This window comes from Callorhinchus milii, unplaced genomic scaffold (genome assembly GCF_018977255.1).
Source record: "Callorhinchus milii isolate IMCB2004 unplaced genomic scaffold, IMCB_Cmil_1.0 Scaffold3, whole genome shotgun sequence".
Taxonomy (NCBI): domain Eukaryota; kingdom Metazoa; phylum Chordata; class Chondrichthyes; order Chimaeriformes; family Callorhinchidae; genus Callorhinchus; species Callorhinchus milii.
Window position 1 is genome coordinate 69,352,906 of NW_024704744.1, and position 17,740 is coordinate 69,370,645.

Sequence of the window (17,740 nt, forward strand, 5' to 3'; positions counted from 1 at the left end):
CTCTCAGCCTAGTTTGGATACTCTTAAGGACGATGATGGGTTTCCATATCATACACCTGACTGACCAAAACAAATAGAGTAACAAAATCAAATGATAATAACTGATTATTAGGAGTCACAGACATCACAACTAAATGATTACTTCTCATTGACCACATTGGATAAAATCTTGCAGAATAAAGTTTAACACAGTATTTAATCATAGTATAGTGATGGCAATGTGGAAAACATTTAGACATGTAACTGTATGTTAACACATTGAATGTGTGGTGACAAGGAAAAAAATCTTTCCAATGTATCCTTCCATTGTAAATGATGTACAGCATACACCATGGTAGTGGTCTACAGTATTCCTGCTGGTTCTGACAATTTACATAATAATAAACCCAATAACTGTAACCAGCTGATCAGTTAATTGTTACTTAGGTATGCAATTAAATTTGCTTTGTGGTTTAAAAAGTAATCCTTAATACTTACATTAAGACCTTAATCCTTACATAAAGACTTTATGCAGTATGCTACAATATAGTTATATAATTAAAAAAATTGGTCACTCATTCCATGGCTGTTGGTTCCCTAAAAATCACAATCAGTCCACTTTACAGTATATCCTGTGAAGCACTTTGGGATGTCTCAACAATATGATAAGGTACTATATCAAATGCAAGGATTATTATTATTTTGTGCCTTTCAAGTCAGAAAGACTTCTCAAAAGGGCTTGACTATGCTGGCGGGCATTTGAGCTGGGGGAGGGAGCAGATCGGATGGGGACTGGAAAAATGACTGAAAGCGCAGTCACAAAGAGGTAAGTTAATACAACAACAAACAGCAAATTGCATTTATAGCGTGCCTTTCAAATAGGGAGGACATCCCAAGGTGCATTCCTATGCAAAGAGCATTCCTATGCCCTCTAAGTCTGGACAAGAATATGTTTACTTGTGAGGAAAATAATTAGGAAATTGAATCCTTAATGTTCCAGACCTGCCATTTTGCTTTGCTATGACCTTGAGAGTTTAGCATGACTTCAGGTTTCTGGTTGCTATGGAAACCCTTCAACAGTTTGCTTTTCAGCTGTATTTTCACAGAGGATACCTAAAGGCGTAGAAGAATTCCTTTCTAGTGAATGATTTTCCAAAATCAACAGCCTTTCCACAATTGCTTTCTTTACATTTTATATTCTGCCACATTAAAAACACGTGAAAACAGAATAAGTGCAGTATTTGTCTTAGGTGGTGCTGTTTGCTTAACACAAACTGTTGACTTGTGGAGGCAAACACCCAAAATTTCAATTTCTTTCATTATTAATGCTTTGCCTTTACTTCTTACAGTGTATTTACTTCTCATCTTGATTATTTTGCCTCTGATCCCATTTTCGCTTAAATTGATTCCCTATATACAAGTCTTTCATTCTCCCAATCAGTTTTTTGGGGTCAGCTGGGTGTCTGATACATCGCCAAGTTTAAGAAAATCCAATCCAAACTGAGAGTTCCATGCATTCCACCTACACTTAGAAATTCCCTTGTATTGGAATGAAATTCTCACTTTCTTCCTGGAGGGATGCAACCTGATTACCTAATTCCAGAGAGTATTAGCTGCAGGCTGGCAAGAACCAAGGCTTGGGGACCTGAGAATGTGTGTCGGGATACTGCTGGAGTTCAACCAACTAAAACCACATTGCTTACCATTGAAAGCACTGTCTGGCAATGCTGCTTGTCCAGCTCGGACCACCTATTCATCACCTACAGAATACACAAATCATTACATTTTACAATATAGCCTGTGCAGCACTTATTCGGACGTCCTCCCGATGTGAAACACGTTATATCAAAGGTAAGGGTTATAAGGATTATTCTTATATATCCTCTCACGCATTGATATATTAATGTAAAGTTTCACCATTGGGCATCACTCCGAAATGCTATCCTGCAGGAAGGTCACTATATAAATGCAAATTGCTATTGTATTAATCATTGCCTGGCCATTAGGAGGATGGACGAATGGGGAAATTGAAGGTAAATCACCATAGGATTCTGGTGATGCTCACTGGTATCCAGCCAACAGGTTGACTTTTCCTTTGATTTTCTTCCAATGACTTTGCTGAGATCAAATATTCACCGCTGACATGTTTCAGTAGTGTTGCTGGAGTGAGCTCAATGCTGCTTTAATTCTGTACAATTAACTAAATGGGTCTCCTATGGCTGCATGAACATAATCAATGGATACTTGATACCCTGTCATTTTCAACATTACTTCAAAACATTTTTGCCAGAAGGTTGCACTCTATGGTTACAAGGGTTGGGTCAGTGTGCACCTCCCTGCAATAATTTCACTAAATGTGGCCTCGCATGAGCCCCACAGGTCCTGCCAATGTTTTAGACTGAATTAGTATGTCTTTGTATCTTCAGCGGAAATGCTCATCTTATGCGGGATTCATTGCATTGTGACTGGTTATTTTGATATCCATCTCGTTTCCATATTGATTTTAAATCATACAGCAATCTGGGATGAGTGGTCATGGTACATATTCTCAAAGCCAGATATTGTTTGTGCACAATTATTTACAGAGATCATTCTGATAGTTTCTTCAGGGTGCAAAAATGTCAAACAAATTTTAAAACTTGTTGGATTTGTAAATATTTCAAAACTTAGCAGTCAATATAAAACTCCGCTTTTAACTTTTCAAATAATTTAAAAATTGAAGTTGAAACCGCAGATCTCTATGCAGTAAAAATAGAAACTATTGGTTTATTCAGCTATTATAACGGTAGGTTACTTCAGAATAATGCTTAGAGAATAGTGACTTTGTGCAATTTTCTCGTTGAATAAAAGATGTTTGAAATGGATGTGGATGATGGAGTTGATTATAAATGTATTATGCCCTCTCTGTGAGAGTTCCATAGGAGACATACAAAATGCATGCACCCTCATGGAATAGTTATTTTGTATAATTTCTTTATTAGATATTGCGCCATAGGGAATGTGCGTTACATAAGAAGTCACAATAAATCTGATTCTTTAACAAGAAGCAGTACTGCAGTGGTCTACAACAACAACAGCTCGTATTTATACAGCGCCTTTCATGCGGGGTAGCTTCTTGGAACGCTTAACAGTGGTGCAAATTGATGCTGGAGAGAGAGAGAGAGGTGGTAACCAAAGGCTCAGTTGAAGAGGAAGGTCTTCAAGTGTGATCTGAAGATAGGCAAGCAGGAAGCAAGCTGGAGGATTGAGGAAGAAAGGATTCAAGTCTAGTTTGCCAGTTATGTCTAACACACCCAGTTTATACCATTAAGTGGATTTCATAGCACTGGAGGCAACACCTGTACATGTACAAAGATTAATCCGCAATACACCTGCATGGGCATTGAGAAAGTGCTGGGGTGGGTCAGGTCCTCCATCTACACATCCAGATAATTCATATTCCAAACATATGGAATATCTCAAATCTACAAGTCAGATCCCATTATCTCCAACAAAAGCTACCCCTTCAGATGACTGTCAGCACCTCCAGAAAAGTTCAGACCACCACATGTAACTAACCTGAGGCACTGTCACAGATGTCAGGGCTGCTACCAGCAGCAGTGTTGTGAGACAAACCCGGCAGGAGAGAGTTATATTGAGAATTTTATAGTTAACAAACTTGGGAAGAGGATATTGAAACTTTAGGTTGGTAAGAATATTTGGGTGGAGCAACCTCTCTCTTGCTCTTTTTCTGTTTTGCTTTTCCTTCCCCCAACAAAACAACAACGAGATTACATTTGTATACTGCCTTTCACGACAGGAGGACGTCCTAAGGCACTGGACAGAGTACAGCATTTCAGACTCGAGCTGGGGTCAGGGGGGAGAAGGGAGGGGAGGGGAATGGTGGTGACCAATGGAGGAAGGTTTTGAGGCAGGACCTGAAGGAGGCTAAGGAGGGGGCGAGGCGGAGTGATTGAGGGATGGAGTTCCAGAGGTTGGGGGCAGAGTGGCTGAAGGCTTTCCCGCCAATGGTGGGGCGGGTGGGTCGGGATTGTGGAGCAGGCTAGAGCCGGCTGAGCGGAGAGAGCGAGCGGGTTGGTAGGGGTTAGGAGGTCACAGAGTTAGGGTGGGACAAGACCATTAAGGGCTTTGTAGGTGAGGACCAGGATTTTGAACTGGATCCTCTGAAGGATAGGGAACCAATGGAGTTGGGCGAGAATGGGGGAGATGGGGTCACGGAGTTTGGGGCGGGAGAGGACATGGGCTGCAGAGTTTTGGATTATCTGCAGCCTGTGGAGGGAGGAGTTGCGAAGGTCAACAAGCAGGACGTTTGCATAGTCGAGCCTGGAGGTGATGAAGGCATGAACAAGAGTTTCAGCGGCCTGAGGGGTGAGGTAGTGGCGGAGTTGGGCGATGTTACGGAGGTGAGGGAAGGCAGAGCGGGTCATGGCTTGGATGTGGGGAAGAAGACAGTTGAGGGTCGAACAAGACACCCAGGTTCCTGACTGGCTCGGTGAGTTGTAGTGTGCAACCATGGAGGTTGATGCTGCCAGAGCCTGAGGTGCTGAGGCGCTGGTGTGAGCCAATCAGGAGGGCCTCAGTCTTGTTCACATTCAACTGTAGGAAATCTGCTCTCATCCAGGACTTGATGTCCGACAGACAGTCTGTCAGGACAGCAGTGGTCCTGGAGTTGAGGGTGGAGGCAGAAAGATAGAGTTGGGTGTCATTCGCATACATGTGGAAGTTGACCCCATGTCTGTGGATGATGTCACCAAGGGGAGCATATAGATATTAAAGAGGAGAGGGCCAAGGACAGAGTCCTGGGGGACGCCAGGCGTGACAGTGCGAGGGCTGGAGGAGAAACTATTAGAGGCAACAAAGTGGAGATGGTGAGAGAGATAGGAATCGAACCAGGCAAGGGCAGGTCCGTGAAGATTAAGTAAGGAGGAAAGGCGGTGTATGAGGATGGAGTGGTCGACAGTGTCGAAGGCGGCAGAGAGGTCGAGGAGGACAAGGAGGCAGAGGGAGCCCTTATCACAGATGTTCAGAATGTCATTAGTAACTTTGACCAGGGCTGTTTCTGTGCTGTGGGCAGCGCGGAAGCCGGATTGGAGGGGTTTAAAGAGGGAATGGCGAGAGAGAAAGGAGTGGAGCTGGGATGCGACGACTCATTCCAGGGCCTTGGAAAGGAATGGGAGGTTAGGGATGGGGTGGTAACTGGAGAGTAGGGATGGGTCCAGGGAAGGTTTTTTCGGGGTGGGGGTGATGACAGCTGTTTTTAGTGGGGTTGGAACTGAACCGGTTGACAAGGAGAGGTTGATGACGTCGGACGGGAGAGGGGCCAGAAGGTGGAGCTGGGAGATGAGGAGAGAGGTGGGGATGGGATCGAGGGAGCAGGTGGTGGGTTCGAGTTTGCGAACAATTGCGGAGAGGGAGGAGGGAGAGATACGGTTGAAGGAGTATGGGGGGAGAGGTGGGTGGGTGGTGGGTCATGAGAAAGAGGTGATGTGGGGTGGCTGTGGACGGGGCTGAGGTGGCTGAACGTATCCCCTCGATTTTGGTTTCGAGGAAATCCAGCATCTCCTCACAGTTGGAGTTTAAGGAGAGGATGGGCGAGGCGTGGCAAGGTGGACGGAGGAGACGGTTTGTGGTGGAAAAGAGAAGCCGGGCATTGTCCTTTGTCTCCAAGATAACCTTGGAGTAGAAGGAGGATTTGGCAGAGGCAAGAGCGCAGCGGTAGATCTTGGTGTGGGGAAGCCAGATCTGCCGATGGACCGTTAATTTGGAATTGATCCAGGTGCGTTCGGCAGCTCACACTTGTGCCTTGAGGGAACGGAGATGGCTGGTGTTCCAGCCTGATCTGAGTACCTGCATTACCAGTGAGGGTGGAAAATGACAGGTGATAACTACAAAGATGTGAGAAAGAACGTACATGTAAGTTTGGGGCAATATTTACATGTGCGCAATATATAATCTCGCATTTAAACATAATGTCGTTTCACTACACTTCAAACAAGCGTTCCCGATGGCATAAGTAAGTGGACTTGCAGAGTGATAAAAGCACATTGTAGAACCCTTGGGATTTTTGCATTAAGTGTTGTCCATCTTCAATATATTTGCATGATTCACATTAAACAGACACCGGACAATCTATTAAAAGGCAGATTATTATTATTATTAATGAGTATTTCTGTGTTTATCAATACCTTTAGTTTAGCCAAGGGAGGTTTTGTGAAATTAGTAATGTCAGCTTCCTTGGCAGCATGTTTGAATTTTTCCATTATAATAGAATCATTGATTTTATATGTTTATATAGATCACTGGATTGTCAGCATTCAAATTCATAAGCCAAGTTTCTATTCTTTTATAGAGGATTGGTCGACAGATTATGCATCTTTTCTGATTACTCAATGGATAAACAATCCTCTGCAATCACATAAATGTATTTGTAGAATTAATCATTAGAATAAACAAATTCTGCCCTCAATTTTGTCAACATTGAATTAGTCAACTCGCATTAACTTAATGCGATTCATATTGTGACTTGTGCTGTGCTTGTGATTGTCCTGGATGCCACTTTACTTTGGTTAAATAATGTTAAAGGATTGATATTCTTGAGTTTTAACAGAACTTATAAAATGTACCCATATTTAATGTTAAGTTTACAAAATATTTTATTAAATCACAACATAAAATGTGCTCCAAAGATGTTCTGCAAAGCCCAATGCTTAATGTTACAAAGTTTGATTATAAAAAAAATTAAGAATACAGGCTGCTCCTCTCAATAACCATTTTTCTCCTTGCACTCTTTACCCACCCCATATTCATTTTTAAGGCTTTAAATTCATATTATGCATACATTTTTAATGTTTAACTGTTGTGTAAACCAATAAGCTAAGGTGATATTGCACTGGTTGGTATATTGTACCCTAACTACATAACTGTCAGCTATCTAGAAAGTTGAATTAAAATTCGCCAAGCTGTACTACGTACTATATAGGTTACCTTTCTCTACATCTTTACCCATTGCATTTTAGCCCTTCACACAACATCCTCACATCTCCAGGGTAATATAGTTCTTGACTTGACTGCTACAGGAGTGTGTGACATGTTCTCGGTGATGTGCTCTCTTGGTTTTTTCCCCCTCATGTGAGTTGTAAACTTGTAGATCGGCCTCTCTTCCTGATGTACAGTCGTGATCTTACCTTCACTGTAACCTTCTATTTTAGTGACATGAGATAAGGTCATGTGACTCAAAGCAAGGCATAATACATTTTGTTTAGCACTTCGCTGAATTGAGCTGGAATCATTAATTTCGATGAAAAGCTTAACACCTCGCCAATTGGACTCAAACCTATAATCTCCAAATAGATGTCTGTCACTTATCTTCTTAAACTGCTGGGCCACTTATCATTTGTAGTACATTTTCCCCTCTCATTATATGATGGAATTGCATTTCAATCTGCTGGAAGAGCCACGTTAGTTTAGCAATGATTTTGTGATTTTATTATAACTATAATTACTCAGCTAGTGACGAATACTATCAAAACATAAATCAGAACACATTATTCAGCACCAGACACAAGCAGCTTCAGGAACTGATGGTACAGCAAATCTAATTACTGATTTTATTACATGACCATGAGCATTCACCCAATGAAACAATAAGAGTGCAAAAGGGCAGAAAAATATCTTGGCTCAGCCACACAGTAGTTTCCACGTGCACTAGCACTCCCATTGTTGTAAATAGGAGAAACTGCAGCGCAGCAAACCCTTTTTATGGTTTACTCAACCACTGATGTTACTTTGCAGTATTTTTATCAATGTGTTTTGAATGCAATATTTGTATTCAACCTTCAGACACATGCAATGAGACAGAAAACTCGCTTTCCCATACATTGCTAGCACAGTTTTGTGCCCACTTGTCCCTGCAAGACAAGTCTCTCATTTGGGCTATGCCACCAAGATAAGGTGCTAAATGAAGGCAAACAATCTCGCAAACAGCATGTAAAGCAAGGGAGAGGGAGAGTCACTCACATTCATCGTGTGTACCCTGGCAGACAATGCAACAACAACAACAAGATTACATTTGTATGCTCTCCCGCAGCACTGCACTGAAGTGTCAGCCTAGCATATGACCTGAAAGACCCAACATTGTTCTTGAATCCACAACCTCCTGACTTTACTGCCCATTGAGCCAGGCTGACATCTGGGTATTCTCCATAAAGAATATCAACCCTCCAATCAGTGCAGTACTCTCATAATACTGACAGTACTGGTGTCATCTTAGACGTCCTACAAAATTAACTTCATACCAAAAAAATCAACCTTTTTTAAATAAAAAGAATGTTATACAAGAACTTTGCTTTACTTTCCATTCCTCAGCCTCTAAGTCATGAGGCCAATTGTAGACTCCTTCTTCACTGAGATCAGCTAATTCAGCATAAAAATTAAGTGAACCTGTGATATTTCAGGATCTATGGCATAGTACAGCACTGGAAGTGATTTTGCCCAGTGTTCGATTAGGACGTTATAGTTGATGCATTTTAATGCATTAAACTAGGAAGTGATGCTGAATGAACAATTGGTGGTTCCACAGCTTGACTGAACCCAAAGGAACAAAAATGCCTCTAGCAATCGGGGCATCAGTGGCACAGAGGTGAGCTAAACTGTCTCAGAGGTGAGAGAAAAACACATAACGGCTCAACATATTATAATCATAACACAAAAAAGCGGAGAACAACAAAGCATCAAACCTACTCCATCCACAGTCCATACACAATGCACCCAATTATACAGTTCATCTGATCTATTATTCTATCTCTTGGGAGAATGGCTTGCATAGAAATTCCCTGAACCATATTTTTTTTAAAAAAAAAGATAACTGTGCATGGATGACTCAAAAGAGTCACTGGCAGAAGTTTGGAAGTAGATTGTTTGCTTTTCCTTTCATTCTACGGATTTAAGAGAAAACACAGAAATACTAGAAATAGGAAGAATAGGGATTGTTCTGGTTCAGGGACCATTTTCTCTTTCCTGACCTACAAAACAATGTTTCGCTATAAACAAAAATTGACTAGTGGAGAGAAAAACGTCTATGGAGGAAATCATTCCCACTTTACACATGTTTGCCTTCTGACAAGTAGACCATAAAGTGATATTGACAAGTTCTTCAGAGGCATCTATAGTCTGAATTATGCCTTCAATGCTACCCTTCCAATCAGATTGCAGAGTGAACTAAAATGAGGGAAGAGAAGAGAGGTAATCTGCGTTCACCAAATGAATGAATTAAATTACCCGGCTGATTTATTTTTTATTTTCATGTTAAATGATTTCCAGACAATTGCAGTTTCCAATTAATCATGAAAAACAATATATTTGGAATTGAGATGCTGATTTAGTAACCCGGAGCCCACCAGTTTTGTGACATTTTGAAGCCGTACATGAATGAATACACTTGTTAAATCATCCAGAATAATTCTGAATTGCACAATTCGCAATGCCAAAACTGTACCATTGGAGTCTGCACATTTTCTTTTATACAGCACTTACTTATTGTTCAGTTTGCTTTCGAAATTACTTTCACATCAATCATGCAATCAGCCACACACAAAAAAATCTGACACCAGATGATATGCATGTAACAAGATGAGCGTGATGGACTGTAAAGTATGTATTACCACAAGGATGTGTATGTATCTTCCATACCACATCCAGAGTTTCTGCTGTGAATCAGAGTGACATTTATGGTGCTATAACAATGATCACATCTGGAAATTATGCTCACTTTTAACAGAAATCTACATCTGTTTCAGTAAAGAAAATATGCGAGTAGTTACATTTACTGTTGCACTGCTAAAATGATGCTGATAATAGCTGCATTTTTCTTTTCAAGCGTAATTTAACACCACTGTTGAACAGGCGTTTGATCTTGCATTAACTTAAGCTGAGCCAGACATACATTACAAAATCCCACTTTCATCATTGAAGTTAGAAAAACACATTCATCATAAAAGTTACAAAAACAATGTACAGATTTTAATCAAATTTAGATTACATTTAGACTATTAGTGAGAGGCTGCTTACTGCTTCCATTTTGAGTGTTTATTTTGGCTTTTTACCTGGGTAACCAATCTAAAACCTACAAATATTTAGCCTTTTAAAGCCTTGCTGCAAGGAAACTATGGGGTGGGTGGAGGGTGGGGGGGGGGTGGAATACTTGGTATGTGACAATTATTAGTCATGATATTTTTCAAACTGCATACATTTTGCCTCTATGTTTACATAAGGATATGTTGTGCCTGTAATCATACTGGTTCTTTAATGCTCTCCGATGAGAACAGGAACTACTTGTGGTACAGAATCCACAGCATTCAGTTCTTTCCTAACTAAGTTACAATCATCCTTCAAGGTCTTTTAGAAATCACGTCACTCCTCATTAGTCAAGAATAACTTTAACTGCCTTAGGAAACATTATCATCTCAAACGTTATCCTAAACTAAATGGTTCTGAATGTTCTGTTGAGAAAATGGTGCTTTACTCAATAAATGTACCTATCCTCCTTTATAGGAACCCAGGAGACTTGTGCAGACCAACCACTGATGATGATATTCATAGAGCCACAGAATGAGGAAAATACCCAGAGACATCATCCAGCGATAAGTAGCATTCTTATGAATGATAGGAAGGCAGCATTTGACAATCCCTAAAGTATTAAGATAGAATTCAGGAGTATTTGCAGGAGCGGTAGAGCTTAGTGGTTTCTGCATTGCTACATTAATTCAAGTTAGGAAAGGATCATGTAAAGAGCTCCATTAATTGCCCAACTTCTTTATTATAGGCTAAATATAAGGTCTACAGTCTATAAGGTTTTGACATTGAGGCTACAGAAAGTATGGAGGTTAGGATTTGATGATAATAATCCTTGCATTTGATACAGCGCCTTATCACGTCTTCGAGATGTCTCAAAGCGCTTCACAAAATACACTGTAAAGTGAAATGACTATATTTTGTAGGGGAAGCACAGCAGCCAATTGCGTCCCACAGACAGTCGTGGATTGAGTGACCAAATTATTATTATTATTATTATTTTGAAGGAATTATCACCTCCGGAAAAGCGATTTGCCAATCGACTAACAACTGGGTTCCTACTTACTGCTAGGTAAACAGAGGCGTGTGGAAGAAGGAAATTTGCCCAACATTTTGCCTGCCAGGAATTGATCCCAAGTCTCTCGCTTGCGAGGCGAGTTCTCTAACCACTGAGCTACAGGACTCCACAAACTGCACCCAAACTGGGTTAAACTTTATAAACAATGATTTTTTTAGTAATGAATCTACTATTTACCTAATTTCAGAAAGGATTAGATGAACTTTGGTGATAGCCAAGGACACAGCACGCACAGCTTGGTTTTCTTCATTAAGTGGATAGAAAGATTGAACGTATCTGAACTGGTTTATTACCAGTGCAGTCATTTTCAATCTTTTAATAAAGTCAATATAGACTGATGAATAGTGCTGGAGGAAGGTGATCACCACCCCAGGTCAGTATGGTTGAAAAAGATTGCAGAGGTAGGGTGTGGTGAGACAATCAAGGAACATAAAGCGATTGCTGTCAAACGTAGTGACTGTTTTTGTAGAGAAACATAACAGCCTTTTGCACCAGAAAGAACTCACAAAGAGTGATCAATGACCATTTAATTTCAAAGATTGTTGCTCAAGACACAGGGCGAAATCTCTCTGAAGCATTTATCTGAATCAGGCAGATGGGACTTTGATTAAATATCTCACCTTTGACAATACAGCACTCTTCCAGTACTGCATTAGAAAAGATGTTAAACCGAGGTCCCATCTGCCTGTTCAGGTGGATGTTAAAGATCCCATGGCACTATTTGAAGAGATGGACGTTTCTCCTGGTGTCTTGGTCAACAATCCCCCAAATAAAATTGATCACTCACTCCATGGCTGTCTGTGGGACACTGATGTGTGCAAACTGGCTGCCGCATATGACCCACAAAATAGTCAATCCACTTTACAGTATATTCTGTGAAGCGATTTGAAAAGTCTCAACAACGTGAAAAGGCGCTATATAAAATGCAAGGATTATTATTTATTATTAGTGTCAGCCTTGACAATAAATTTAAATCACAACAGGGGATTAGAATCTCAAGTTTCTGACTCGGAGGCAAAAATGCTGCTGAGGTAATCTGACCCTATATGGGTATTTGTCGAGAAAATCTGAATATAGCAGGCTATAAAACAAACTGGGGATATCAGAAATTATAACAATGATAATAATAATCCTTGCATTTGGTATAGCGCCTTTCATATCAGGAGGATGTCCCAAAGTGCTTCACAGGATATACTGAAAAGCTGAGTGACAGTGTTTGTAAGTGGACAACCTGCATAGATGAAATTGCAAAATCTCTATAAGAGTTTTACTATCAGGTGGACTAGACACATTGAATAACAATACTGATAGGATCAGTCAGCCTTCAGAAGCCTTCCACTCTTTGCCAGGGAGAATAGATACCGCCAAGATTATTTTGATTTTGCTACATTTTATTGTTGCATGATTTTCCTTTGTGCATGGATAGGAGTAGAAGGGTGATGCATATTGTTGGATGGGGCATATGCATGATCTTACAGAGATTACAGTTCCTTCATGTTTATATTTCTATTATATTATATAGAAAATAATGCAATTTAATTTGAAAATATTGATAATTTTGTAGGATTTTTGTAAATGGAACATTTAAATTTTTGCACTATGTGCTGATAGTGCAGTGCTAGTGTTTTATAACGTGAAAAGAATATCCAAGAATACATGAGCATTGATTAGAAACTTCTGATATATACTTTCTCTGGAATCTAGTAAAGTCTAGTGTGTTACTTAAAAGTTAAATTCCCTCATATTCCTACATGATTATTGTCATCCATTACTATTATTATAATGTCATACATTATTCCTATTCCCATCACATGTGGAGAAACTATTCAAGTGAATGCACAATAGTAGTCTCAATTCACCAAAGTGGCTGTCAGAATATTCTTAGCTGGAATGCTAAATGTACAATATATACGATCTAAAATAAAACATCACAGCAAAAATATTGAGGTTCTGGTACATTTAGAAGTGGCGTCAATTTTACTATCAGTTTATGACATCATCACACCTGTTGAGGGTACTGTAACCCGAAGAAACACACTTGTGTGGCACTTGTGTTTTGTTGCATACATTTAGTTTTTAGTGCAGGTAAAGATTATTCAATTGGATATCAGAAATTATAACAAGCAGAATAAGTTATTTAGGTTGCAGTCTCAACTAATCAATCATTGGTAGTAACGTTCAGCAAAAATTTCACAAAGTATATCCAGGGAGTTTGTTGGCTATTAGTTCAGATATATGTTTGCATTTGTTAGCAATTCCCATAGTACCTGGTTCATCCCCATCTTCTTTAAGGTCTACTGGAGTCATTTCACGTGCACTGAGATCAAAGTCCGAAACATTGGATGGTATATAGGAGCTCACCTGAGATGTGCCCACAGAATGGTCCTCTTCTAAAGTCCTGTTTCTATTCCTTGAATTTGAAAATTGGGGACTTTCTGTACTAGCTGGATTGTCCTCTATCATATAGTTCTCTGGCGTTGTTGATTTTATTTGTTTCTTAAATCTATTTTGCTTTGATGAGATGATTGAATCATCAGATGTATCTGAGAGTGTAGAGGACAGCGATGGTCTCCGATGGCGACCTTTTACTATGCATGTTCCTTTCAAAGCCAGAATTGGAGATTTTTCTGATGGTTCTGGCAGTGGAAATAAATCCTCTGTGTTGTGGCTGGCTGGTTTCTGACTGTCGTTGGAACGTTCCGACATGTGGGATTCTGATTCAGTGGTTGAATTGGTATGTTTCATCCCAGTGCCTGTAGTTTCTGTACTGCTACCCAGTGTATCTTCATATTTACTTGTAGGTTCAGGACTGGCAAACTCTTCTGAGTATTCAGCTGGTTCAAGATCGATGGAGAAGTCCTCAGAATACCTGGGTTCTGGACTGCTATGATAGCTATAAGATGTTTCTATACCACCGTCCTCTGGACTAGTATTAGTAGGAAAGCCATGGTTACCTTCTTGAGTCTGAAAAATATCCACATCTTCATTATAAGCTTCATTTTGAATATGGCCAGCATCATGGGGGAATGTTTTGGGCAGACGTACATTTACATCTTTCCCAATATGGCTGTCATTATCGTCACTAAACGTCACATTTCTGGAAAGCTTTGAAAAATTAGGTGAGTCTTGTTCAACTGTAGCTTGAATCAATGTCTCACCTTTATTTTTAAAGGCAGTACTTTGCAAAGATATTTGTCCACCACCTTTATCCAATTGGTGTGGTTTTGAAGAGCTTCTTTCGATGTTACTTTTACAGCGAATCCCCTTGGTCTTCCTTTCAATTGTTCTACTTGCCTTTTCCTCAATAGTTCTTTCTTTTCATGAAGAATCAAGAAATTTGGATTTGTCTTCTGCAATCTTAACCGGAATGTATTGGTCAATCCATACATCAGTTTATTTTTGCGATGTTCTAGCCCTATCCTTGCTTCAATGTTGTCTTGTTTAGGTCTTTTTTCTTTTTCTACATATTTTGGTGACAGCCTTTTCTTTGGATGCCTCTCTGTATAGTTGTTACTGATTGGAGTAGATGATTTAGGGTGCTGTGTTGGTGTTTCTGATTTAGCCACTTGGTCAACTACAGGAAAATCATCTTTTCTTTCTCTGTAAAGCCAAGCAAGCTGGGGATGAATAGTTAGAGGAATCTGGGGAAGAGCCTGATCACTTAACAAAGAAAGTTCTAGGAGAAGAGCATTCAGTAGGGGTAACTGACTGATAGTATTTCCTACATCAGATTGTTGTTGTTTACTTTGTACTTGTGACTTTATTCTGGATGTCTTTTCCATCTGATCTTGGGGTACACTTGAATGGGTTAAAGTTTGACTCATTCTAAATAGATGGTCTGTCTTTAAACCATCTTCTTCATCCGAATTATTCTCACGTGGAAAACACTCCACCTGATGCTCTACTGTTCTATACATTTGTGTATAGTTTTCTTCAGGTTCTTCTGCTGATTGATTATAGTACAGAGGTGGGGGACAAAAAACATTATCTGCAATGTCGTAAAAATCTCGGTGTTGTTCAATTTCTAGGTTTATTGATAATCTTCTTATCGTGTGTTGGGTCTGTGTTCCGGTTGACAATTTGCCAGGTCTACGGTTTTCATCTAATTCCGAAATGACGATGGGCACTTCAGTGTCGCCTAACTCAAGTTGCTGAACAAGAACGCTGCAATTATGAACTGAGTCGGGTTCCTTCAAGGAATGAGCTGGAATGCATCCGCACACTTCACACCGATATCCAACTGATCGTGGCGTACAGGGAGGAACACTTTCGTTTCGCACTCCAACTTTCAGGACGTCCTTCTCTGGGATGTGTGGGAGCAAACTTGTTCCCAGACTTAGGAGTCTGTGTCCAACAGTAATGTAACCAACTTTTTCGCCCATCAGGTTATATAAAGTATGTCCTCCTTTCCCTCCATGCGCAGAGGGCACTGCAACCCCATGCTTCTCCGCGTCTTGCCTGATCTTCTCGATCGTATCCCCAAGCGAAATCAGGCAACTGCCAACTAACTTGGGGAGGTGAGGGGAGACATCAAGCAGCATGGCGTACAAGGGGGTGTGGGTCAAGTGACTGTGCAGCGAGGCGAGGTTGATCCGGAATAAGCAGGATTTCCCTTTGCTGAACGTGCAGCTGCCCGGCCCGTCCCTCAGCTGTTGAGGGGCAGTGCCTTCCTCCTCGCCTGCCGAGGCCCGCCGGATGGCCTCCGCGCTCTCGGGCTCCACTTGATGGACCAGCACGGTCGGGAAGTCCAGGAGCCGGAAGGCCACGGCGAGCAAACGGCTGGGGGGCGCCGCGGGGCCCGGAGCAGCACACACCCCGGGAGCGGGAGCGCCCGACACCCGGACGCAATCCACCACCAGCTCCAGGGAGAAGAGGCTCTCCGCGGGGGCGGTTGGCGACAACCCCCCGCTACACGCGTCCATACTCTCGGTAAAACACCGGCAACCGGCACGGGTTGGGGTAGCTATGGTTACGGGTTGCCAGGACAGCTGCTGCAGGTGACCGCACGAGCGAAATCAAAAGGGCCGCCCAGACTCTTTTTTTTGAACCCGACACCTTGGTAACGCCGACTCCTCTTGGCCCCAGGTATCGCGAGACGGGGGGATCCCTGGGAGATGCAGGCGGCGGCGGCGGCTGCTCCGTTTGATCGCGCGTTCGGCGCCCGCACCCGGCGGGGGGACTACAACTCCCGGCAGTCTTGGCGAGCGCATCCTCTGCGGAGTGGGCGCGGCCTGGCTCTGCCTCTGTCGCCGGAGATTAGCAGGTCGATCGAACCAATCGCGAGTTGGTTCGATCGCGTCTCTCCTCCCCCCCCACCCACCCCCACTCCCACCCCCGCCCCTATTTGACTGGAGTGGCAGCGGGAAAGCCAATGAGCGGCGGGTGGGCGGGGCTCAAGCCCGCGGCTGGGGGCGGTGGAGGAGGCGGGACTTCCGGTGTTGGAGGTTGGGCTGAGGTGCGAGGGGGAGGGGGGGGGGGGGGGGGAGGAGGAATGTGGAAAGTTTTGTGTGTCGCTGCCGCTCGGCCGCAGAAGGCGGTGCTGTGATTGAGGGGAAGGGAGTCACAGCCTGTGGGAGAGGAGCTTGAGCTGAGCGGCCACTGGGACCCACACAACACACACACGCACACACACACACAGCACTGTATAAACACCGCGCACTCCTTTCACCCGCGGATACAAACAGCCACAGAGAAGGGAAGCGCAGCTCGGAGTGTGTCACTGGGTGTGAGGCTGGTCTGCTCTTGGCGTGGGGGGTATTACCAGGTGAGTCCTGAGCTCTCCTCTCTCTCCCCCCCATCTCTCTCCCCATCTCTCTCTCTCCCCCCCCATCTCTCTCCCCCCTCTCTCTCCCCCCATCTCTCTCTCTCTCCCCCTCTCTCTCTCCCCTCCTCTCTGGCTGTACCGTGTGGTTTGTAGCTCGTGTTAAATGTTGACAGACAGAAAGTGTGTGTCAGTCGGTGGGATCCCCGATAGATGGACCGATTCTTGTGACCGAATCTGTCTCTGTCTGTCTCTGTGTGTCTGAGTGTCTGTGTGTCTGAGTGTCTGTGTGTGTCTGAGTGTCTGTCTGTGTGTGTCTGTCTGTCTGTGTGTGTGTCTGTCTGTGTCTGTCTGTGTCTGTCTGTCTGAGTGTCTGTGTGTCTGAGTGTCTGTGTGTCTGAGTGTCTGAGTGTCTGTGTGTCTGTGTGTCTGTGTGTCTGAGTGTCTGTGTGTGTGTGTGTCTGAGTGTCTGTCTGTGTGTGTCTGTCTGTGTGTGTGTCTGTCTGTGTCTGTCTGTCTGAGTGTCTGTGTGTGTGTGTCTGAGTGTCTGTCTGTGTGTGTGTCTGAGTGTGTGTGTGTGTGTCTGAGTGTCTGTCTGTGTGTGTGTCTGTGTGTGTGTGTCTGAGTGTCTGTGTGTGTGTCTGAGTGTCTGTCTGTCTGTGGGTTATCACGGGCGCCACTGGCATTTTTCTCTTAATCGTTATCTATATAGTTTTTATTTTATATGTGTAAGAAAAAAATGTGCATTTTCTGTCGAATGCTTGAGAGAGAGAGAGGGAGAGGGGGAGAGGGAAACCTTTCATAAAGAAAAAAAAACTAACTTCCTAAAATTGAAGCGGGTTATTTATTTGTCC

At 42.5% G+C, this 17,740-nt stretch overlaps 2 protein-coding genes across 6 annotated transcripts in view; one reads left to right on the plus strand and one right to left on the minus strand.

Moving 5' to 3' along the window:
• Positions 1-12,741: 12,741 nt before the first annotated feature.
• Positions 12,742-16,047, minus strand: map10 (microtubule associated protein 10). Its single transcript, XM_007894527.2, is given in 2 exon segments — positions 12,742-14,389; positions 14,392-16,047. Coding segments are annotated over 2 exon segments (2,730 nt in total). The 3' UTR covers positions 12,742-13,315.
• A 550-nt stretch (positions 16,048-16,597) lies between these two features.
• LOC103179256 (signal-induced proliferation-associated 1-like protein 2) overlaps positions 16,598-17,740 on the plus strand; it is a 206,448-nt gene continuing 205,305 nt past the window's right edge. For all 5 annotated transcript variants that reach the window (XR_006084920.1, XM_042332736.1, XM_042332735.1 and 2 more), the window contains exon 1: positions 16,598-16,889. The gene's annotated coding sequence lies outside the window, so the exon portion shown is untranslated. The remainder of the gene's footprint in view (positions 16,890-17,740) is intronic.